Source organism: Mustela nivalis, assembly GCF_964662115.1.
Source record: "Mustela nivalis genome assembly, chromosome: 19".
Lineage (NCBI taxonomy): Eukaryota > Metazoa > Chordata > Mammalia > Carnivora > Mustelidae > Mustela > Mustela nivalis.
Genome location: NC_139038.1, coordinates 25,000,243 through 25,025,946, shown reverse-complemented (window position 1 = coordinate 25,025,946; position 25,704 = coordinate 25,000,243). Strand labels below are relative to the sequence as shown.

General features: G+C 41.8%; 1 protein-coding gene across 1 annotated transcript in view; it reads left to right on the top strand.

The window, feature by feature from the left end:
- The first annotated feature begins 4,123 nt into the window (after positions 1–4,123).
- IQCK (IQ motif containing K) overlaps positions 4,124–25,704 on the top strand; it is a 102,041-nt gene continuing 80,460 nt past the window's right edge. Inside the window, exons 1-3 of the mRNA XM_082714956.1 lie at positions 4,124–4,180; positions 14,902–14,954; positions 15,091–15,168. Coding sequence (XP_082571082.1) covers positions 4,163–4,180; positions 14,902–14,954; positions 15,091–15,168 — 149 coding nt within the window. The 5' untranslated portion in view covers positions 4,124–4,162. The remainder of the gene's footprint in view (positions 4,181–14,901; positions 14,955–15,090; positions 15,169–25,704) is intronic.

Sequence of the window (25,704 nt, the reverse complement as noted above, 5' to 3'; positions counted from 1 at the left end):
ATTACAAATTGAATTCTAGTGAAATTCGTAAGATCCTAATCAAATGGTTTGTTCATCATTAGATATTTTAATCTTTTCTTTTCTTTTTTTTTTTTTAAAGATTTTATTTATTTATTTGACAGAGAGAAATCACAAGTACACTGAGAGGCAGGCAGAGAGAGAGAGAGAAGGAAGCAGGCTCCCTGCTGAGCAGAGAGCCCGACGCGGGACTCGATCCCAGGACCCTGAGATCATGACCTGAGCCGAAGGCAGCGGCTTAACCCACTGAGCCACCCAGGCGCCCAGATATTTTAATCTTTTCAATGCTTAGAATAAAATTCAGTTTATTTAACAAGCAGGTATTTCTCTAGTCCTTAATTTTTGGAGGCGATTACAATTGGGAGACCAGACCTTAAATGAATGATTGAATTATCTCAGCCTTAAGATTAAATGAAGACCCTGTGCCTTTCTTGAGTTGAATTTAACAAGTGAAAGAGCTTTCTTTAATCCTTCCCCAGATAGTCGTTTTCAGCTACATATGAAAAGGTTACAGAAATCCTCTTGTACAACTCCTTGTGAGTTTTCCTAATGACCCAGTACAGCCAAATTCAGTCACCTATTCCCGGGACAGAAAGGAAGCCAGAATGGAGGGAGCAGAGCACGCGAATGAAGGTGTGCCTGGGTGGCTCACTTGGTTAAGTGTCTGCTTTTGGCTCAGGTCATGATCTCAGGTCCTGGGATTGAGCCCCGAGTCAGGCTCCCTGCTCACCAGCAATTCTGCTTCTCCCTCTCCTTCTGCCCACCCCCCATTTATGTGTGCACATGCACACTCTCTTACTCTCTCTAAAATAAATAAATAAAATCTAAAAAAAGAAGAAGAAAGTTCACAGAGATGTAGGTGGTGTCTGTAGGGCACTGAAGTGACCATCTATAAAGAAAGTTAATGGGCCTTTTAGTTTTGCTGTGAAATTAGCTGGGCGCTAGCCATATTTTATATTGTGTTCAACAACCATACTTTGTGAAAGATAAAGGGAAATGATTACTTTGTACAAATAGTTGGTGGAAGTACATCTGTGGATTGACAGTAGTTACTGTACAGTCATTTCCTGGGTATATACCCACATATGCGGAACACAGACCAAGCCAAAGGTAAATGAATATAGATGAAGGAACCTCAATTTGTTAGCCAGTAAGCATAGAGTCACGTGTCAGCTGGACGAGAGATGAAAATTGGGAGGACTTTGCTCCAAAGTATTTTGGTAACTTGAGAATAAGTGTGAATTACTTTCATAATTATAAAAAGTAAAAGTTATAAATAAATAACATTTTCATTTTTTTAAAAGATTTTATTTATTTATTTGATAGACAGAGATCACAAGTAGGCAGAGAGGCAGGCAGAGAGAGAGGAAGGGAAGCAGAGAGCCTCCGCTGAGCAGAGAGCCTGACGCGGGGCTTGACCCCAGAACCCTGGGCTCACGACCCGAGCCCAAGGCAGAGGCTTTAACTCACTGAGCCACCCAGGCGCCCCTAGATAACATTTTCAAACCCATCTGTTTAACTTTGCTCCCACACCTAAGTGATTTTCTTTCTTTTTAATTTCACTGACACACTGAGTAAATCACTCAGCTCCTTCTTTTTACCATGTGTTCTATCTTTAACTTGGGGTACTTTGGCACTGAAATCCTCTGGTACAACTCCTTGTGAGTTTTCCTAATGACCCAGTACGGCCAAATTCAGTCACCTATTCCGGGGACGGAAAGGAAGCCAGAATGGAGGGAGCAGAGCACGCGAATGAGCTGGGAGGTGACGTGGCCAAGGTTGCTCTGTAGTGGCCACATCGTATAGGCCAGTAAAGAGTGTGAGTTTTATTTTAGGAGCGGTGGGAACTCATCACAGCAATAGTTCTCCATCTTACTGGGCCCAGTACCCCCTTGTCGCACTTTATAGAGCCCTCTTCGGGTCCTGAAAGGAAATGCTTAGATAATATTTACTACCTACTTAACAGTTACCTGATTGCTGTGTTGTTGTATCATAAACAACCTGGAAACTTTACGGCTAAAACAGTGATTTATTATTTCTGTGGGCTGACTATTCTCTTGGTCTCACCTCCACTCACTCAGGGGACTGCTTTCAGCAGGTGACTGGGCAGGGCTGGGAGGCCCAAGCTGGCCTCAGACACAGGGTTGGAGCCTGGGTGCTTGCTGGCTAGCCACATGCCTCTCATCCTCTAGTAGGCCAGCCGTGCTCCTTTACAGTCTGGTGGTTTGGGGACAGTGTTGCAAGAGGGCAAAGGCAGAAGTGTGACGCCGAGGCTCTGGAACTCCAACAGCATCCCTTCTACCACATTCTGTGGGTCAAAGCAAAGTGCCACCCAGGTGCCCTGGAAGTCATATATATATGTATGTGTGTGTGTGTGTGTGTGTATGTATAATTGGTACTACCCACCTGGAGAAAAATTCGGCAAAACCTAGTAAAATTGAAAATATACTCTATGACATAAAAATTTCCCTTCTAAATCTGAACTATGGCTAGAAAAACTCAGTCTTTGTAATAAGAAGCTCTGAAGAAGAACATTAAATGCAACATTGGTTAAAATATAAAGAAATGGAAATGACCTTAAAGTCCATTAACAGGACACTGTATAAATAAACTTAAAAAAAAAAAAAACAGCTTTACTGGGGTGTCTGGGTGGCTCAGCGGCTTAAAGCCTCTGCCTTCGGCTCAGGTCATGATCTCAGGGTCCTGGGATCGAGCCCCACATTGGGCTCTCTGCTCTACAGGGAGCCTGCTTCCTTCTCCCTCTCTGCCTGCCTCTCTGCCTACTTGTGATCTCTGGCAAATAAATAAATAAAATCTTAAAAAAAAATTAAAAAAAACAAAAACAAAAACAGCTTTACTGGGGTGCCTGGGTGGCTCAGTTGGTTCAGCATCTGCCTTTGGCTTCGATCATGATTCCAGGTCCTGGACTGAGCCCCGTGTTGTGCTCCAGGGACTCATCAGGGAACTTGCTTCTCCTTCCCCCTCTGCCTTGCCACCCCAGCTTGGGCTCCCTCTCTCTTTCTCTCTGCTATCTCTCTCTCAAATAAATAAATAAAATCTAAAAAAACCACCCCAGCTTTATTGAAGTATAATTTAGATACCATAAAATCCTTTCATTTCACCCAAGCGTCCATCATGAATGAGTGGATTTTTAAAATGTGGTATATCCATACAATGGAATATTATTCAGCCTTTAAAAGGAAGGAGCTCTTCTTGTCCTATGCTACCACATGAATGTACCTTGTGGACGTTATCCTAGTGAAATAAGCCAGTCACACACAACACAAACACACACACACACACACACACACAACATGGGTTCAGATACAAAGTATGATTTATATGTATGATTCCGCTCACATGAGAGGTACCTAGAGTGGTCAGATTTGGAGACAGAAAGGGGCATATGGTTGCCAGGGCCTGTGGGGAGGAGGGAATGGAAGTTGTTGTTTAATGGGTAGAGTTTCAGTTTTGCAAGATGAGAGAAATTCTGGAGATGGGTTACACAATGTGAATGTGTTTAACACATCTGAACTACAGCTAAAAAATTGTTAGGATGATATTATGTATATTTTACCACAATTTAAACAAGCAATTTTTCCACTCATTTTAACTGGAGCAAATTTATAGAGTTATGCAGCCATCACCATAATCTAATTTTAGAACATTTCCATACCCCCTCCCCCAAATCTTATTTCTGGTCACTCTTCACTTCCACCCCTAACCCCAGGCAGCAGCTAACCTACTTTTTATCTCCATAGATTTTCTGGACATTTCCTATAACTAGAATCACATAATAGATGGTCTTTTGTATTGGGCTTATTTCACATCATACAGTGTTGGAGAGGTTCATCTCTGCTATGGCTTCGATCAGCACTTCATCTTTATTGCTGCATGGTATTCAATGGTATGGATATACCACATTTTGTTTGGGGTTGTTGTCCTTTTTGGCTATTATGAGTAATGCTTCTATGAACATTTGCATATAAATATTATATGGACAGATATTTTCATTTCTCGTAGATATTGAGTAGAGGAAACTGAGTTTTTACCTGACCTTGTTATGTTTGAGTGAATATTATAGCATTGAAGTGGGTCCAGACAACAGATCCCAATTTCGCATTTTGGAATTTAATACCTAAATATGAAATATGGCTCCAAGGTAAGGGCTATTTCTTAATCATCTACTAAGCAATTAATCAGTGGTGACTGATGGCATTCATTTATAGAGTACTTCCTATATGCCAGGCATTATTTCACATTGCAATCTTATTTAATCATCACAGCAACCCTTGGAATGGGTGGTTTTACTGCCCCCATTTTGTGGGTTAGGAAACAGAGGCTCAAGGAGTACCCCCATTCACAAGGTCACTCAGAGGAAGAGCCAGGGTTGGAGCCCAGGAGTCTGGCTTCCAAGCTAGGCACTTAGTCCTACAGTAGCAATGCCCCCTAAGCTGAGGTTTCGGTGACCTATGGTCACACGTGTTCCAGAAGCTAGTGATGTTCCTTCTAATGATCATCAGAAGGTCAATAGTAGCCTAACACCCCTCCCTCATTCACCTCATTTCATCTTGTAACACAGACGTTTCATCATTTCACATCACTAGAGGAAGAAGGGTGAGTACAGGACAATAAGATATTCTGAGGCATATGGGCGCCTGGGTGGCTCAGTGGGTTAAGCCTCTGCCCTCGGCTCAGGTCATGATCTCAGGTTCCCAAGATCGAGTCCCATATCAGGCTCTCTCCTCTGCAGGGATCCTGCTTCCTCTTCTCTCTCTCTGTCTGTCTATCTGCCTACTTGTGATCTCTCTCTGTCAAATAAATAAATTCTTTAAAAAAACAAAGATATTCTGGGGCATAGAGAGACCACATTCACATGACTTTTATTTCAGCATATTTTTTCAGCATATTGTTATAATTGTTGTTGTCTTACTGTGCCCAAGTTACAAATTAAATTTATCATAGGTATGTATTTATAGGAAAAATATAGTACATGGAGAGTTCAGTACTGTCCACAGCTTCAGGCATCCACTGGGGTCTTGGAACCTACCCCCTGGATAAGGGGGGCCTGCTGTATGTCAATAACTCTGTTAGTGTTGAAAATACTTCCCTTTGAGGCTCTTGGAATTGCTGTCAGATCCAGTTTGTAAACCATGCAAGAAAATCTTATTATAACTTTATAGTCATGCTTCTTTTCTTTCTTCCTTTTAACAATGGCAGCATTGATCACTTCATTCCCAAACTTGGCTAGGAGTTGCTTTTGTTTCTAAAAATCAAAGTCATCCTCAAAAGAGAAGACTTTAAAAAGAAAGTCAACAGGCTCTGACCTGAGGGTGACCCCATGGTTGTCTTACAATATAAAGGGCAGTGGCTTTGTGACAGCATTTTCCTTTTCTGCTCTGAAGCTTTGTCCTCTGGCTTTCAGGGGCATGGCTTTTTGCCAGGTGGCTGTGGTAGCATTCTTGATGGGCTGCTACTTGGGGAGAACATGACCATTTGGCCATAAATTGCATTTCACTTATTAGTCATGGCATTAGTTAACGTTTGCTATGTAACAAAGTACCTCAAAAGTTAGGGCTTAAAACAACAATTTATTTAGTTCACTCTCCTACAAGGCAGTAATTTGGGCTGGGCTCAGCTGGGAGATTCTTCTGGCCTTGACTGGGCTTGTTCACGTGTTTGTGGGTAACTACCAGGCAGGCTGGGTACCAGCTAGTCTGGGATGGCCTTAGCTGGGATGCATCATCTCTGTTCGACTTGTTCTCTTAGCTTCCATCAGATGAACCCTGGATTGTTCACATGGTAGCCGGGCAGGGGTGTGAGGATTCAAATAGAAGTCCTCAAGCCCTCTTGAGCCTGAGGCTTGGAACTGGCACACTGATACTTTCATGGCATTATATTGGCCAAAGCAAGTCACAAGTCCAGCTTGGATTCAAGGACTAAGGAAATAGCCTCCACCTCTTAATGGGAAGATCTATAAAGCTACCCCACAGAGGGTGTGGATCCAGGGAGGGGTAAAGACCAATGACCCTTTTTGTAATTTACCTCATATGTTGTATTAGAAATAGTATGGATCTGACAGCAGGTGACAGGTTTGACTTCTGGCTCTAGCCTAGTGACTTCAGGGAAGCTGCTTGTTTCCAACTCCCTCCTCTCCTCATTTGTAAAGAACAGGTAGAATTATTGAGAGAGTTAAATAAGGCAAGGTGTGGAAGAGCAAACCCCAGAGTCCAGCTGGGTTCAAATTCATACTCTTCCATCTATGAGTAAAGAACTTTGGGCAAGGTATTTAACCTTTCTGGGTCCCTGTTTCCTAATCTGTAAAATGGGAATAATAGTAACAATAACAATAACAATAATAATAATGTGTAGCTGTCATGAGGATAAATGAGTTCAGTAAAATTTAAAAGAGTGCCTGGCATAGAGAAAACAGTACACATTAGCTGTTGTGAACACGATTAAGATAATGCCTGGGAAACAGCGAATCTGCAACAGAAATGTTACTCCCCAGGGTCCCAACCGGGTGACCCATTGTTGCTTGAGTAAATGGAAGGTGGCATCCTTGTTACTAATTTCTGGGTATTACAGATGGCCAAGGATGGACTTTCCTCATCATACTAAAAATACTAGGGCCTTTTAAACATAATATATATTTGTAAAAATCTAAACATAACTCTTGGAAATAATATGGTGAGCTCAGAACCTGAGAATGCAGTATGAAAGCCCTCCAAGGCTGAAGAAGCTGCTAGAATCACTGCCACGGTGACCAAGAAAGAAAGGAAGACAACTAGTGTCCCAAACTTCTCTTGAGAATTAATGTCTAAAGGACTGGGAGCCATTTTTTAAAAAATGAAAAAAAGATTCAATTGGTTCTTTTTTAAAAGAACCAACCTTAGGAGTGCCCTGGGTGGCTCAGTTGTTAGGCATCTGCCTTCAGCTCAGGCCATGATCCCAGGGTCTTGGGATCAAGCCCTGCATTGGGCTCCCTACTCAGTGGGGAGCCTGCTTCTCCCTCTCCTGCTCCCCCTGCTTGTGTTCCCTCTTTCCCTCTCTCTCTGTCAAATAAATAAATAAATAAAATCTTTTTTAAAAATTAAAACTATATAAAAGGACCTCCTTAAAATAAGTCATTGACCCTCTTGGTTGTTTTGAGAGCCGCAATTTCTCCTGCTACTTTTGAGGAACAAGAAACCTCAAATCATAAACTAATAACTGATCCAACAGATATTTAAACTGTTAATGCCTTAGAATAATAAAAGGGTTACCCAGGAAGTAGGTGAAACAGAGCTTTCTTGAAAATCACATTTCTGTGTCCCAAATCAAGAACTATGGATTTTTCCATATTTCTGCACGAAAGATCATCTATCAATGATTGACAGTGTTCTAAAGCGGAGGCCGGCAAACTACGGCCTATGGGGCCAGCTGCCTATTTTTGTAAAACAAGTTTTATTGGAATTCAGCCCACTCATTCCTTTAAAGATGGTCTATGGCCACTTTTGCACTTTTGTACTTTTTCAGTAGAGCCAAGTTGAACAGTTGTGACACAAGTCTAATATGTACACCTGCCTCTTTAAGAAGAAGTTTGCTGACCCCTGTTCTGAAAACCTGGAACTACCCAGATTTTTGTAGTAGTACCTGCTGCTCTTATGTGGGAGGTAGGGGAAGGAAAGCATCATGAATAAGCGTCGAGTTTAGAGCTGTGCTCACCTGAATTTAGGGTCCAGTTCTACCTCTTTCTAGATATGTGACTTTGGACATTGCTAGCATTGGAACCTTGTGATTTTAATCTTCCTAAGCCTCAGTTTCCTCCTCCATAAAATGGAAGTAATGATAATGGTTATGGTTAGTAGTAATAAGAGAGTTTATCAGAATTAAATAAGATAATGCATTTAAAATGTTTAGCTCAGTGACTGGCATAGCTACAGTGAAAAGTAGCAATAACACAAGAACAAAATTAAGTTGAAGAAAGTTTCCTTAGGCTTGGAATAGAAGACTAAGACTGAGGGCAGTAGGTAAGGAAGAGGAGGGTTGAGACTGCCCTGCGGGGAGTAAAAGACTGGTGGGAGATTAGACTTGGCCATGTGGAGGGCTCTGACAGAACACAATGATGAAGGGTACGGTAGGGGTGCTGGAGTCACACATGTGGGCTCGAATCTCCCCCTCCAACTTGTGTTAGTTCTGGGCTCCTGGGAAGATTCCTTAAACCATGAGCCTCAGTTTTCTTATCTGTTAAATGGGGAGGGTAATAATCCTAGTACCCACCTCACCAGGGCTTTTGAGAGGATTGAATAAGAAGTTGCATGTATAGCACTTAGCACAGGGTGAGTGTTCAGTAAGGGGTAGCCATGGTCTTTCAGGACTGTTTTGAAAGAGGGTTTCAGGAAGGGATGAAGCTGGCAGCAAGAGAGAAAACGGGACCAGGCTGACCGTGAAAAATAAATAAAATAAATCCTGTTTCAGGCAGGAATGGTGAGATGGATCAGCAGAGCCTCTCCCAGAAGCTTCCTTTTGCACAGGACTTGACCAGTTTTTCCATCTTCTCTGAGCAGAGGGCAGATCTTAAAGATAGTGCTCTAGATTCCTTGATCTCTTGGAACCTTGTCTATAAAGCTAGGTTGCAAATAGTTTCGATACTGAGATAGGAGTTTTCGTGGGAGTGGAGTCTTCATGAAGACTTGCTTGTCCCTTGTTGAATCTTTGTTGACATTGACCTTCCTGGTCTTTTATTTATGTTATAGTTGCCTTCCCTGGGACTCCTGGGCTGCCCACCGTCTATGTGATTCTGAAGGGGGAAGAGGTCTTAAGGCAGGAAATCAACTGTGCAATTGTTAAGGTAGAACTTCAGCATTTTTCTCAGACTGATGGTTGATTAAAAGGCTACAATACCACTCCTGTTCTGTCATGAATTGGGTTGTATTCCACTGGAGCAAATTAAGTTTGAAACACATAAATAACATCATAAAGATTAGACATTACAGTTGGCTCAATGTTCTTGGTGATCCCCTGACATCGAGCCATGCCTTTGGATTAGCTTAATTGGAACATGAAAGATCAGAACTAAATGAGAATTTAAATGGACTGATATATTGAACAGAGCTGGCTTAGTGGCTCTGTTGTAAACTTCACTTGGGAATTCTTTCCAATGTAACTCTGAAAATATTTTGTGCACTCAGAGTGAGGTTAATAATTTTTGCCATAAGCAGTTTTTGATAAAAGGTTGATATTGTTAGCAGTTAAAAATAGTATGAAGTCAAAAGAGTGTGTTTTAGTTGGCTGTGTTAAGTATGTCAAACTAACCAGTCCCATATCTGCCAGTTTACTCTGAAGGCCAGCCCCTCAAAATGGCAGAAAACCCCATTCAAGCTCACTTCAGTGAAAAAGATTTTTTGTTTGTTTGTATTTGTACATGCTCTCCCATGAGGTGATCTTCCACAGCTTGATCTGGGGCCCAGATGATGTCTTCATGATGTGGTTGCCTCTCCATCTCTTGATTTTGTTTCTTCTGGCTTGGCTCTACCTTCAAACGGTCCCCACCAGTGACACCAGCCCAGGTCTCATAGACTCAAGTGTACCTGAGAAAGAGAAAGTATCTTCCAGAGTTTCTAATTGAACAGATTCAGTCTATTACCTACTTTGGAGTCAGTCCTTGGAACCAGGGAATTGAGTGGGCAGTGGGCTGTTGGGCAAAGGGAAGGATCCCTAACCTAATGCACAAAGCTTTAGAACTGGGGAAGGGTAGATCCCCAAAAGGAACTCAGGATCCAGTGACCAAAAGAAGTCAGAAGGGATACTGGGCAGCTATCTTGGCTAGGACTCATTATGCTGCAAATAGCAGAAAACTGCTATTGGTTCAGGGAATTAGACAGGTCTGAGATAGAGAAGGAAGATCTCAGGATTGGTTTGATTTAGGAGCTCAGTGATGTACTCGAGGACTTGCTTCTCTTCTGCATCTCTGGTTGGCCTCTTGCAGAATTTATTTTATCCTCAGGCTAGCTTCCCTCAGAGTGGCAAAACAGCTACTGCTACTGGCCTAGGCTTTGCCCCCACCTACTTCAGCAACAAGGAGAGAATGACCAAGCTCATTTAGAAAAGCAAAGGAAATTATTTCCCAGAAGCCCCAGCACATCTCCTCTCATACCTTATCAGTCTGAAATGGATTGCACACCCATTCTTCATTCAGTGAATCTCTTGGGCCTGGATAAATGTGGACCAGATTGGTTTAGGTCTCAGTGGCAGGTGGGGTGGAGTTATCTGGACTGCCTTATCGGGGTTCACACCAGGAGCTGGAGAGGGGGTTAATCCTCTCTATTCATCACTGCTACAGCCCAGCCGGGATTGGCTGCTGGACATTAAATTAATAAGCACAGTGGGGCCATGGCTTACTCATTTCTTTATCTCTAGTGTTCAGTACAGGCTTGGCACATAGTAGGTCCTCAGTAAATGTTTACTGAACAAGACCAAACTGGAATAGTGCACCTTGTGTAATTTGGAAAGAAATCAGGAGTTTTTTGTATGAGTAAAATGATGCCTGAAAATAAAGCTTATCTCAGCTTTGAATATGGATTAAATGCAGAGTCTGGATAGAGGTGATAAGACTTTCCATCTCTTTTCCTATCCTATCCCACGTAGCATAAAATTTTCCCTTTCGCTTTGGTTGCTCATCAAATTCCATTACAATGAAGAATGTTGTAAACAAAAGTTAGTATCAGGAAACTATTTCTAACTCCTGATAAGTCATTCGATGATCTCATGACACTAAAATTTGCCACTGTGAATAATTCAGTAAAACAGAATCTTCTATTTCTTCTTAGAGTCCTTACCACCTAATGATCATTTATTGTAATTTTTTATTTTTTGAGCAAAACACCCAAATATCTTTTAAAGAGTGCAAGGGCTTTGGTCAGTGAAGGAAGAAACTCCACTTCCTGGCCTTGACTAATAAGGGAGTTAGAAATACCATCAGCTTTTGTTTGAAAAAGTTTTCTAAGGAATGGAAAAAAAATAGATTCTCACAGGAAAGGTGTGGTAGAATTATTTTAGCATTACTCCTTTTAATTAAGAACACTTTTAGAAATGACCACATGACCTCTGCTAAAAGGCTTGGTCAATACTTTGTGTGATGAGTACATATTTTTAGGTTCTTTTGAGAAGTATTGTTTTTCTCTAATGAAATTCTGATGCACTGGGGAGAAAACTGGACTTCTGTTTGAAGTTTGCTTTGATAAATATTTTGGCCTCTGGTTATCATCCAAGTATGTACTCATTTCTAGCTTGAGTTATTTACTGCTTTTGTCATGTCTGGGGGGGTTCTCTAGCATGTGGCAATTTACTGTGGAGAATACCTGTGTGGGAAAGGAGGCTGTGACATTCTAGGTGCATGCCATACCCACAGTCTTAACTCAGTCCTCTATCCCTGCCTTGTCCACCTCCCCATCAAATGATAGAGCCAGGAATAAGTGTCATTTTATAGCCACTTGGCTATAAAATGATCTGATACAATTGCTCTGCCCAGTAGGGATGGCCTATCCTGAATTGTACCTTACCAACCCAATCAGATTCTTCCTCCTGGGGAGTAGTGATGACAAAGGGCTTAGTCCCACACAGATCAAGAATGAGAATTGTTGAGCCACAAAGCTACTGATGGACGAAGCTATTGTGGTTAGCTAGAAATTGTGCCCCGAACAGCCACTTCTCCCTGAGACCTGCCCCCAGTCAGAGGAATTCTCATTTTCCTTCTACTCCTCTTACCTTTACAGTAACCCCCTGTGCCAGATAGAATATTTAAGTGTTCACAGATGTTTGTGGGCTCCTGTAACGGAAAGACCATGTGACTGCTTTGGTCAAAGCAATGTATGGACGTGACATATGTCATTTCTAAACACACACTCTAAGAGTCAAAGCATGGTTCGCCATAGTCTTTTCACTTGATAACTAGTGATATTTCAGAGAGAGTAAAGACAACATGGAGCAGTTATTGATTGAAATGTTCATGTAACATGAGTCAGAAATAAACCATGGATGATAAAAGCTTCTCAGATAGCAAAATCTATCCTTAACTGATTTGTCAAAAACAAACAAACAAAAAACAAAACCTAGTAACCAAGGTAACCTGAACATATTTCTATCCCTTGCAAACCCAGAGTTTCAACGAACACAATGTGATAGCAAGCCACACTTCAATTCACAAACCTCACAGCAGGTGCTTTTGACATTTCTGGGGTGGAAATACATTCATTACCTGATGCAGATTCAGTGCCTGTCCAGTGCTAGAAGTTTCTCTCCCCAGGCTCTGCACCTCCAGTCTGTCTCCTGTACGCATACTCTGCATGACCCCTGGATTGAATCTGTCTTTTCTCCCTGTTGGGTTTCAGCCTTTTATGATGATGTTCTCCCCCGCCAACCCCTCCCTGAACTTTAGTACAAAATTTCTCCAGCATAGAGAACAACTAAAAGACTTGCAGAGGGAACACCCACATATTTACCACCTTGATTCTATAGTTACCATTTTGCTTTATTCGTTTGGTTGCATATCTGTCCACCAATCCATCGGTCCATCCCGCTATCCATCTACCTTGTTTTTTGGATGCATTTTAAAGTAAGCTGCCAACTCATGATGACATTGATGATGCCTTTTCCCTTGACATTTAGTCTTTTTCCTTTTAATTCTGGATTTTTAAAAATTGCTTTTTAACCTTGAGGTTGTCTTAACTGTTTCCTCTGCCTGCCCAACCTTGGACATACTCATCCTTTAACAATCGTGAATTCAGTGTATTTGTCCACCTTACATAAACCCTGGGTGCCCACACTTTCTTAATCTCGCTCCTTAATTTTTCTCTTGGTTACTTCCTCTCTTATCTCTTCACTCACCACAACTTTTCATTTGCTTTCCCTTCTCTCTTTCAGCTCCCCGGCAGATAATTTTTAAACTAAACAACAGCTGAACAATATCCCCACTGTTCCAAGTGTCTGAGTATGCACGGCACGTCCACACTTGCCCAGAACAGAAGGAAAACACAATTTCTTCCATTTTATTTCTTTGCATCAAAAGTGATTAAATCGGTCTGCATGACCTTCATACATCAGACCATTTGGCTATTTTAAAAGTCCATTTAATAGAGTAAGTCAAGCTGCATTCCCTTGGTAGAAAGAATCTTTACCACCAAACGGCGCGGTAAATGCCAAGGGAACAATGCATCTTTTGTAGGACGGGAGAGAGAGACATTGCCATCTTACAATTGCTGAATTGTCTAAATTATTATATGGCAGTTCATACTAGATACATATTTGCATTGTTGTACAAGTATTTTCTTATTTTGGTTAAAGATGACTCTTTGAAGGGATAACCTACTCTTGCAAGGCAGGCTTAGAAAACCCCATTCCATGGGCTGGGACATTTAATTTTATTACCCTGGCCAGGAGTATTTCAATTTTTTAATAAAAGGCTATCAGCAAGAAGGTAAAAGGCTGCAAACAATCTCCAGTAACTCAGACACCACCATATTTTATTTACTAACAGCTATAATAAAGCTTTCAGTAAAAAATATTAAGCGAAGCTTTCCTTTTTGGTGAGAATCAATTTCATAACCATCTTTTCAAGCTCATCTAGGATTATAAAGCTGAGTTGGCTGTTTTGAAGTGAAAGGGGAAAAATAGGAACAAAGTAGGAAATTTTTTTTTTAAAGATTTTTATTTATTTATTTGATAGAGAGAGATCACAAGTAGGCAGAGAGGCAGGCAGAGAGAGGGGGGGGGGAAGCAGGCTCCCCGCTAAGCAGAGAGCCCGATGTGGGGCTCGATCCCAGGACCCTGAGATCATGACCCGAGCCAAAGGCAGAGGCCTAAACCACTGAGCCACCCAGGCGCCCCAAAAAGTAGGAAAATTTTTATGATAAAATATTATGAGAAGAAAATGAAGAGAAATTGTCCAGAATTATATCATTAATTTCTATTTTAAAAAATCAGAATTCTTAAAAACGGGTTCTTTCTTGGCATCTAGAAGGACAAATGGGGATTAGCGGATTAGAGAAGAAAGGAATAGGAGTTAAAACTCTTCCTGTTGTAAGCAATAAACAACCGAATGCAAACTGGCTTAATTTAAAAAAATATGTTCGCGGGGTGCCTGGGTGGCCGAGTCATTGAGTGTCTGCCCCTGCTCGTGTTCCTGCTCTCACTGTTTCTCTCTCACTGTCAAATAAATAAATAAAATCTTAAAAGATATATATATATATATATATGTGTGTGTGTGTGTGTGTGTGTATATGTATATATATATATACACACACATATATTTGCTCATATACCAGAGGACATGAGCCAGGGGATTTGGGCTTTGTATATAGCTGGATCCAGGATCTAGTACAGTGTTGTTAGGAATCTGCCATTGGTGGTCTAGCCAGCAGCATCTCCCTTCTTCCTTGCTAACAGAACCCCAAATTTATTCATTTTCTTTCGAGTTGCTGTGTCCTTCAGGGATGACTGGGCGAGGACCCCAGTGCAGGGCTCAATCCCACAACCCTGAGATCATAACCTGAGCCGAAATCAAGAGTCGGATGCTGAGCCACCCAGGTGCTCTTCAAGGTCTAGATTTAAATAAAATCCTTCTGTGATCATTCCAAAAGCATGTAGTTGCCTCCTACTGTGTGCACTATCTTTTATTTGTGCCTGCTGTCAGAAAATAGGCTTGTCCAAAGACGACTAGAGAAATATCCTCAGAAGTCTTTGCATCACCCCAAGTTACTATTTGTTGATATACTTATAAACCTCATAAAAGACTTGTGCCTATTTCCCTAACACAAAAAAGCAATTTTCCCCTCCTCCTTTGTCCTACTCAGACATGTGGACAAAGAGTATAATTTAATTCTCTCTTCTCTCTCTTCTCTTTAGAGAAAAAGAACCAAATTCATTGCCTGTGATTTTCTGACTGAGTGGTTATACAAGTAAGTTTTGCTTGTCTTCAAATATTCAATGACCCTAAGGGTTCAATAGTGTTAATTTGCAGACAAAATAGCAACAATTGACTTGAATTTTTGCTTACTGTTTTCTTGTCCACCAAACATATGGCATCGTTACCAGTCAAAATCCAAAGAGGATGGGGTTGGCTTTCACAGAATTCTTCTCCATTCCCTTTGTGGACCAGTGGCTGAAGCATCAGTAAGTACCAATACAATGCCTCAAGTAATTTCTCCTATTTTAAGATTGTGTTAATGATCATTTTCTCCAATCCAGCTAATCCATGTAACTCACCCAGGACTCCAGGTCAATTATATTTGTGGCTCTTATCTCTGGTTATTTTCAGTCTAGGTTAAGAACATCCTACCCATGTGGTGATTATTCAAAAAAGCACTTCAAAAATAAAGCAGAAAACTTAAAAAAAATTTTATTCTAAGTAATTCATCTCTCCGTATTCTCTCCTTCCCTCTTCTTCTCTTCCCTCCCTCCCCACCCCCTCTCAAGGTTATTGTGTCTCAAGAAATATGACCAAACTTTTCTAAACATTAATTTTTAGTTAATTTTTAGTTACCCATCAATTCTACATTTAAAATATTAGAGCATGACAGATGCACTTAAAACTGTCTTTGACCATCATTCTAATATGCCTCTTCTCTCCTCACAAACGTAATCAGTTTAGTCTATAGTGCATCCTTGCAGAGCTCATAGAATTGGTGGTTAATGTAAAATTAGATTATATCATAAAAAATTAGTAGTATTATTTGCTGTAAGTGAATTTCCATCAATATAATGATGATGATGAGAAATGACATTTATTGAATGTTTATGTCATTGTTTTCAGCATTTAACACTAATGAACTAACTTGATCCTCATAACGATGCTATTACTAGCCCTATTTTGCAGATGAGGAAATATATGCATTATTCTGCAACTTGCTTTTATTTGACTCAAATATATGCTTTGGAGATCTAGCCCTGTTGATTCAGTTACATCTCGTTCATGCCTTTGATGGTGTTGCAATATATTTCATTTCTAGAGTTGCATAATACACTCATTCTTACAATAAATATTTATTGAGTACTACAGTGTGCCAAACATACTAGATGCTGGAGGTAAAGCAGTAAACAAAGTAGCCCCAAATCCCTGCCTTAATGGAGTTTATATCCTAGTGGGGGATGCCAGACAATAAGTAAATAATTAAATGCTGCAGGGAAAAATAAAGCAGTGAGGCGGGGATACAGAGTATTTGAGGGGGCTTAATTTTTGCATAGAGTGGTCAAGAAAGATCTCACTGGGAAGATGACATTTAAGCAGTGGTCTATTATTTTAAGCCATAGATGGAAGAAAGATAGCTCACTTAAGAGAAAATGATATATATTTAACCTGTTGTTTTGAAATCTTTTCATGCCAGCCCTTTGCAAGAACAATTTCAGGAAACTGAGGCATTAGAAAATTAAGTGAGCCTCAAAAAACCCTACATTATACTGAGCAAAAGACCTTAAATTAGGCCCTTAACCCTCAAATGTCACATTTTTTTACTTGAATTGCCCTTCTAGAGAATACCAAGTTGAGTAGACTCTTCACTTTCTTAATTTTGAGAATTAAATGTACCACAGGTATTACCAGTGTTTTTTAAGAGGGTTTTTTTTTTTTTTTTTTTTTTTAAGTAATCTCCACACCCAACACTAGGCTTGAACTCGTAACCCTGAGATCAAGAGTTACATGCTCTATCAACTGAGCCATCCAGGTGCCCCATTACCAGTTTTTTTTAAAAATCTGAGAGTAGCTACACATTGAAGGAGAATGATATTGGAAAACCTTGTTTTTTAATTCAGCTTCTAAACCTGTGCCTAATTTTGCCCACTGTGAAAATGGAAGACCCATAATGTATTGAGTATAAGTGACTAATAAGTGGAAGATTTGCATGTTTTTTTAAAAAAGACTATTTATTTGACAGAGAGAGATCACAAGTTGGCAGAGAGGCAGGCAGAGAGAGAGGGGGGAAGCAGGCTCCAGGCTGAGCAGAGAGCTTGATGCAGGGCTCGATCCCAGGACCCTGGGATCATGACCTAAGCCGAAGGCAGAGGCTTTAACCCACTGAGCCACCGGGTGTCCCTGCATGTTTTTCTAAGACCAGGTTTTTTCAATATCATTCTGTTGCTTTGCCTTGAAAATGAAACATTTTTCCACTTCTAAGACCCAGTGACAAAGAATCTTAAAGATATGAGAACTTCTCTAAAGAAGAGTCCTCTCAAATCCCCAGTTACTTATTATACAAATCTTAATTTAAAATGGTTGCTAACTTCTGCTGGCAGTGCATATAAGTATACTGAGAAGTAGCCAAAGCAATCATTTCACTTTAACTCTGCAAGAACAAAAGCATAAGAGCTCTCACCTTAACTGGCATTTGTACTCTCTATTTCCATAACCTTCCAAAGAGATGCCAAGAAGCATATTAAAACTGTAAATTATATTATATTAATCTAATTTAATGTAATATTTATTGAACACCTACCACGTGCAATGCACAGAGCCTGGTGTTGTAGAATAAATTCAGATGAATCAAATATGGCTCTGGCTCCGGGGTAAGAGAGCCATGTTTACAACCAACTATAGTTCCTGTAGTGAGTGTTGTAATACAGGTGAAAGCACTGAAGGGAATTGGGGAAGCATAAGACCATTCACAGACCCTCCAGACAGGCTTGGAGCCAGCCCAGGTAGGGCAGAGGCCAAGCTGGTTGGTGCCCAGATCTGGTTTTGAGAGGCAAAGACTCAGGTACTGTATCCTTCTTGAAGATATTTTTGACCAGATGAGTCAGAGAGATAAGTAAGAATGAGAGTAGGACCTGGGAAACAATATCTAATCCAGGTTTTTTGAACCTCAGCATGATTGACAATTGGCACCGGAGAATTCTCTGATGTGGGGCTGGCCTGTGCATTCTGGAATATTCAGCAGATTCTCTGTCCTCTGCCCGCCAGATGCCAATAACACCTCCCTAAAGCCATCACCAGCAAAAAAATCTCCAGACACTAGCAAATGTCAGGGGCATGAGGAGTTGAGCGCAGCAAGGAGCCAACCAAGTAGCCCCTGGTTGAGAACCTCTGACCTAACCCACTGGGTTTCTACCTTGGCTGCACTACAAAGTCATCTGAGGAGCTTTTGCCTGGCTTCACCCAAGACCTGGTAAATGAGACCTATTAATTCAGGGTATAGCCTAGCCATTGTTGTTTGGGGTTATTGTTGTTGCTGTTGTTTTTAATAGCTTCCTGGGTGTTTCTTATATACAGCCAGAGTCAAGACCTCATCCCTACAGCAGAAGACAGGCTGTGTCTAAATAAATAGTATAATTATATTATACAGTATAAATAGTATGCTTGAGGTAATAGTATAATTTAGTCATTCCTCTGCTAAGCACTTTTATACATATTATCTCATTTAATCTTACTGACAACACTAGTATGTAAGTACTAAAGCTAAAAGGAGCTGGGAAGTTTCAAACAAAGTGAGGTAGGTCTTAGGCAAATATGGTGATTGTTGGGGGTGCAATAAATGGTCATTTTAGAGAGGGCTTAAAAGTACAGATTGGAGGAAGATGAATTTTGAGAGAAAACTCCGTCAATGTTTTATAAAGGAAGCAAAATATAAACTAGCACTTCAGGCAGCTTTGGACTGGGGTTAAGAGCTTGAGCTCTGGGGATAGACAAACCAGCATTCAAATCACTAGTCTACCACTTACTTGTCACATGACCCTGGGTGTTTTAGCTTCTATTACCATGTAACAAATTACCCCCAAGGTTTAGGGGCTTGAAACAATAAATCCTTATTATCTCACAGTTTCTGTGGATCAGGAATTCAGGTGCAGCTTGGCCGGGTGGTTCTGGTTCAAGGTCTCTCCTTGGCTACAGTCAAGATGTTGCAGGGGCTATAGTCTTCTGAAGCTATGACTGAGCCAGAGGGGTCACTTTCACAATGGCTTCCCCACATGCTGGTGAAAGGCCTCAGTTTTTCTCTACATGGGCTTTCCCATGGGCTGCTGAGTAGCCTCAGGCTGCGGTGATGCCTCTTTCAGGATGAGAGGCTCAACACCAAGAAGGAAGCTGCTGGGCCTTTTGTGATCCGATCTGGAAAGCCAAACACCTGCACTTCAACCACATTCTGTTGGTTAATTAGAAGTGAGTCTCTAAGTACAGCTCAAGTACCACGTTCAAAGGGAGTGTGATTAGGCTCTACCTTTTGAAGAGAGGGTTATCAGACCCTTTGCAGACATATTTTAAAAGCGCCACAGCAGGTCACTCTGTAACCTGGAACCTCCATTTCCTTGTTAGTGAAATGTTTAGTTCAGAAAATTAGAAAGATGCAGTGAAATGGTGCACCTGCAAATGAAATCATGAGCCAGGTTGGCCCGTAGTAACCTGTGGCTTACTAGTGCTACAGATGCCATCAAAGGACTCTGTGGACTTAGGAAGAGAGATACCACAGAAAAGGGTACTCAAGGCCAAAGGCAGGAAAGTGGGAGAAGGCAGGACTTGATCCAGGCACAGAAAACCAGCATGGCTGACTCATAGAGCATGTGAAGATACAGGGATGGGATATAGGAGATAAGGCTGGAGGGGAGTTAGGGGCTGGATTTTGGTTTTCAGTAAAACCATGAGGTTTGGGCATTATCCCATAAGCAAGAGAGCATATTAAAAGATTTTGGAGCGGAGGTGTAATGTGAGCAGGCTGTTTTGGCAAGATAACTCCCAAGAATGCAAGGGATATGTGAAACTGGGGAAAACCTGATTACCCTCTTGAACTGGGACAACAGGAATGGAAAAGGAGGTACCTGGGGTGGGTAGAGTGGATGGGTGGTGTGGGATGAGTTTAAGGATAGAGAAGAGATGTGCCTAAAAAGGTGAGATTTGCTGGGCAAATGGGAGGCCCATGATAGAAGAAAAAGACCTTGCCAGCAAAGCAGGCTCAAGGGTAAAGGCACATTGAGATTGAGGTGCCTCTAGGACACCCGTACTGGGAATATTGGCCTGAAGCTTAGAAGTGGGGTCTGGAGGGAAACACTGATTTTGGAATCAGGGTTCCCATGTCAGATGTATAGATCAAGCTGAGATGGACCACAGCTAAACTTTGGGAGTACCCCACAGTTGGTTCCAGAGATGCCTCGAAGGAGGTACTTTCTCTAAGTCATGTGGTTGGCAGTGGTGACCATGACTAGTCTTCTAGTTGTTTGCAAAGCAAGTCACTGTTTGCACTTGGATTTTGTGTTGACCTGAATGACCAGCAGGGAAGGAGTAGGAATACGTTACTTTTCTCTTGCTGCTGTAACAAATTACCACAAACTTGGTGGCTTTGATGAAGTTATTTTCTTACGGTTCTGGAGGTCAGAAGCCTGACATGCGTCTCCTTGGGCTAAAATCAAGGTGCAGGCAGGACTGCATTCTTTTCCAGAGGCTCTAGAAGAGTACCCATTTCCTTGCCTTTTGCAGTTTCTAGAGGCTTCCCGTATTGGCTGGTGGTGCCTTCCTCCGTCTTGAAAGCCAGCAGCATTGCCTATCTCTGATCCTGGGTTCTTAGTTACATTTCTCAAACTCTCTTTTGCCTCCCTCTTCAACTGTGAAGGACTCCTCTGATCACATTGGCTCGTCCACCTAATTCAGAATATTTTACCCATCCCAAGGTCTTTAATTTAATCCCATTTGCACAGTCCTTATTGCCATTGTAAAGGTAACATAAGGTTCTAGGAATCATGATGTGGACATGTTAAGGCACCATTGCCTACCTCAAAGGCTATTGGACAATATGAGAAAATTGAAAGTCCCTCACTCATAGGAATCACCTACATTTTCTTGGGGATCACTGACATTTTAAAATGGTATTATGGGTTTTGCAAAAATGTTACATGCTCAGAGAAAGAAGTAAAAGCAAGCAGAAAGGCTAGAAGAAAAAGGTGCAACTCACGTAATAGTCAGCCTCCCAGATCTAAACATTGTTGACATTTTAGTGGACTTCTTTTCAGAGGCTTCTCTATGCATGCATACACATATATTAGATATAAGAAGATGTATGTCTTGCTCTGAGACCCGAGCTACACGTGAAAGGAAATTTGAGGTGGAAGGGGAAAAGCTGAGCAAGTTCATGGTGGGTCCTGTCATTCTGCTTGTTCGTGTAGGTGTGGAGGCATCTGCTGAGAGGGAGGCCCAGGCAGGTTCTGGAGGCTTGTGGGGGATGGAGGAGGGGGCCGTAGCAGCTGCCATTGTGAAATGGATAGGGAATCAGCTAGGGATAAATAGGGATGGCCCAGCTGATGGCCCGAATATGGGGTGCATATAAACAGCCTGCTTATGTGATTTATCACCAGCACCCTCTGCAACCCTGGAACGGGGGTGGAGAAAACAGATGGTTGGGTAAAATCAGAGTTGAAGACTAGCAAAGCTAATATAGTGAAAGATCTAGACTGGGCCTAGGGGATCTTAAATAAAGGGAAAACATGGTTAACTTTTTTTTTTTTTTTTTAAGATTTTATTTATTTATTTGACAGAGAGAGATCACAAGCAGGCAGAGAGGCAGGCAGAGAGCGAGGAGGAAGCAGGCTCCCTGCTGAGCAGAGAGCCCGATGCGGGACTCGATTCCAGGACCCTGAGATCATGACCCGAGCCGAAGGCAGCTGCTTAACCCACTGAGCCACCCAGGCACCCCCATGGTTAACTTTTCTAAGAATAGTATCTTGGGTTTTTCTCAAAAACTACCGTATTTTTGAAATTCTGTTAAGGAGGGGCACCTGGATGGCTCAGTCATTAAGTGTCCGCCTTCAGCTCAGGTTATGATCCCAGGTCCTGGGATTGAGCCCCGCGTCAGGCTCCCTGCTACATGGGGAGCCTGCTTCTCCCTCTGCCTCTGCCTGCTGCTCCACCTTGTTGTATTCTCTCTCTCTGTCAAGTAAATAAATAAAAGCTTTAAAATAAATAAACTTATTAACGTTTTAACAACCTATTTCCAGAAAGAGAGAGAAACACTCCATTATGTGTTCACTTTGGAAGTAACAAACATACCAAACTTGGAGATATTAAAATGGGGACCGTAGGGGTCTGTATGGATTTTAAAATTTCAAGTGGTAGATCTTATTTGGATCATGATTCAAAGAAAGAAAAATTAGGAGGCAGCTGATGATGTAAAGAATTATTATTCTTTTATTTAAGGTATAATAATCATTTCATAGTCATGATTTTAAAAAGTTATTACCTTTTAGAGAAACATGCTACAATATTTATGAATGGAAGATCAAGTGTTATAATGTCTGTGGACAGGGTTGGAGAGTGACATTCAATAACTGACATGCAGAACAGTATATTTGAAGCTGGCTGACGGTGACTTGGGTTCATTTTTGTTTTCTGTCTTTTTTTTTTGTGTCTTTGAAATTTTCCACGATAAAAAAATCAAAAGGAGAAGAAACAGTGAGATTTTTCAAAGCTCCTCATGACCACTTGATTGAATGATTGATGTACCGTGGGCAAGGAGGTATCTTATGACTGGCAGAGTCAACTGGGAGGGCTGAGAGGTGTTCTCCACTGGAGGTGTCTGGAGTGACAGACAGTGGGGGACACTGAGTTTTCATGTGATCCTGCTCAGAAACTCAAATGGCATGGAAAGAAAATGGCTCTGGGGGCAAGATGAGAGTAGCAGACGTGGACCAAGTGAGTGGTGCTGGGGAGGCGTTGGTCGCCCTTCCTGACACCTGGCTCTGAAAGTGCATGACTCCCCAACAGTTCCCATACCTCAGCCTCATTTACCCTTCACATCCTCCTTCTGATGCCAAATCCACTTCTCCCCAGCACCAAAGAGAAGAAGGGTTAACATGATCAGACCATGGCTCCAGTAATACTTTTCCTTTTAACAAATACTTTTTGTAGAGCAGGATAAATCTCTTAGGTTTTGCAGGCTACATATGGTTTCTGCTACAATTACTTCAACTCCACCATTGTAGCACGAACGCAATCCTAGGCAGTGCGTGTATAAACAGGGCTGTCTGGATTCCAGTACAACTGTATTTATACAAATAGGTGATGAGTCGGGGCGCCTGAGTGGCTCAGTCGTTAAGTGTCTGCCTTCAACTCCGATCATGATCCAAGGGTCCTGAGATTGAGCCCTACATTGGGCTCCCTGCTTGGTGGGAAGCCTGCTTCTCCCTCTCCCACTCCCCCTGTCTATGTTCCTGCTCTCCCTATCTCTCTGTCAAATAAATAAATAAAATCTAAAAATAAATAAATAAATAGGTGATGGGCCAAATTTGGACCATGGGCTATGGTTTGCTGAGCCCTGTTTTAGATACCGGTAACCTTCTCAAATCCTAGTCTTACATAGGGACTAAAAATACAGGCGTGCCTGGGTGGTTCAGTGGGTTAAAGCCTCTGCCGAAGCTCAGCTCATGATCCTAGGGTCTTGGGATTGAGCCCTGCATCAGGCTTTCTGCTCAGCAGGGAGCCGACTTCCTCCTCTCTCTCTGTCTTCCTCTCTGCCTACTTGTGATCTCTGTCAAATAAATAAATAAATAAATAATCTTTTAAAAAAATGCATGTGAGTAAGTGGGAAAGATGGAAGGATTAGAGGAGGTTAAGATCAGAATGGGGATTTGGAAAATTGAGATATGATAGTCTTCAGGGACCACCTGTTCTACGATATGGCTGTTCTGTTGAGTGACTGACACAATGGAAGATGGGGTCATGGAATCATGTGGACTGGAAGCCATGGTGTTGGAGGTGTCATCAGTTTGAATACAGAAGCATCTGAGAAGGCCTTTGGGGGATGGGTTGGAGAAGATGACAGCAGGTCACATCCTGGAGCCGTCAGAGGTGGTATAAGAGTATCCTAGAGGACAAAGTGGCGACTGTGGAAAAGTAGGCATTAGGAACTTGGGCTCTGGAATCGCATCTCCACCTTACAGACCAAGCTTCACTCTTTCTAGCTGGGCAGAGATGACTTCATCTCTCTGAGCCTTAGTTTTTTCATCTGTAAAATGATCTTTCATCTAAACAAAGCTAATTCTTTATCCGAGAGGAATTCTGGTGCAACTATGAAGGGGCTACCATTTTTCCAGTACCGATACGTATACAAACAGCTGTGTTCCAGCTATTGAATGGGAGTTATTTATTTGTTCGTTTATTCATGTAATACATATTGAATGCTGAAATAAGCTCTAAAATTACAGAGCGAACACATTCACAAGCCTGTTGGCTACTGCTTATTGGATAAAAAGAAGCCTTCTTACTCTACATCATGGAAATACGACACAGATAAACACGGTCCTGTCTTCATGGACCGTTTTTGTGTAGAGCTGGATTGTAGTATGCATGTTCTTAATTTATACTCATTTAATGGTATGCTTTTGGGGGAAAGAGAGAGAGAGAAGGAAATAAGATTTTTGAAAATTCAAGCAGTTCCCCTTGCCATTTCACTCTGGAGGTTCAGCACAAATAGGACACATGACTCAGCTCTTTCCTTAGTTGTTCCCAGTGTTATGTGCCCCTCGTAACATGAGCGGCTCATAAGGCAACTGTTTCCTTCTGTTTGTCTATCTGTATGTCTGTCTGTCTACATAACTACTTGCCAACCAAGCGTTTATGTGGTGTTTACTCAGGTACTATTCTGAACAATTGATAAGTAAGACCTAATTTAACTTGGGTAACAATCCCACAGAGTAGGGAATTTTATACCCCCTTGTATTCGTCAGGCCATGTTAGGCTAGGTTGCAGTTATAAACAACAGTGGAGGGGTGCCTGGGTGGCTCAGAAAGTTAAGCATCTGCCTTTGGCTCAGGTCATGATCCCGGAGTCCCGGGATCGAGTCCTGTATCGGGCTCCCAGCTCTGTCCATGGGGAGACTGCCTCTCCCTCTGACCTTCTCCCCTCTCATGTTCTCTCTTACTCGCTCTCCCTCTCAAATCTATTAAAAAATTTAAAAATAAGTAAATAACACTGAAATACTCAATAACAGCTTACTTTGTGCTCGTACAAAGACAGATGCAGGTTGGACAGCCCTTTGGTTTATAGCTATTTGGAATATATGATTTTTGAGGTCACTGAAGCAAAGAAAGAAAAGAAGAGGCACCCTAGTTCTTAACCTTCTCTGTCTAGAATGTTCTTAACCTTCTCGCCTCTCCTCACAGAGCCTGAACCCAAACCAACTTCAAGGGAGGCCAAGATCCCTAAGGGAACACTGGATAGTCCATGAATACTAGCTGTCCTGATGACAGCATATTTCGGAGAAAGAAACGTGTCACAGAGATAACTTACCTGCCCAAGGTCATAAGCTAGCAAACAACAAGACAACAAGACGGGATTGAACTCGGGCGGCCTGGGGGCTGATGCCATGCCGTAAAGAATGGTTAACCAGTGACTCAGTGGGTTAAGCCTCTGCTTTTGGCTCAGGTCATAATTTCAGGGTCCTGGGATCGAGCCCCAGATCGGGCTCTCTGCTCATCAGGGAGCCTGCTTTCCCCTCTCTCTCTGCCTGCCTCTCTGTCTGCTTGTGATCTCTCTCTCTGTCAAATAAATAAATAAAATCTTAAAAAAAAAAAAAAAAAGAATGGTTAACCCATCTGCTCCACTGCCTCTTAGATCACCTGGCACTTAGAGTGATCAGGGCTCAGATTGGGAGGACACCAGCTATGTGACACTAATTGAAAGATGCTATGGGTAATTTAAGGTTTGTTAAGGGGAAATTTTGACTAGATGGGATTTTCATCTTA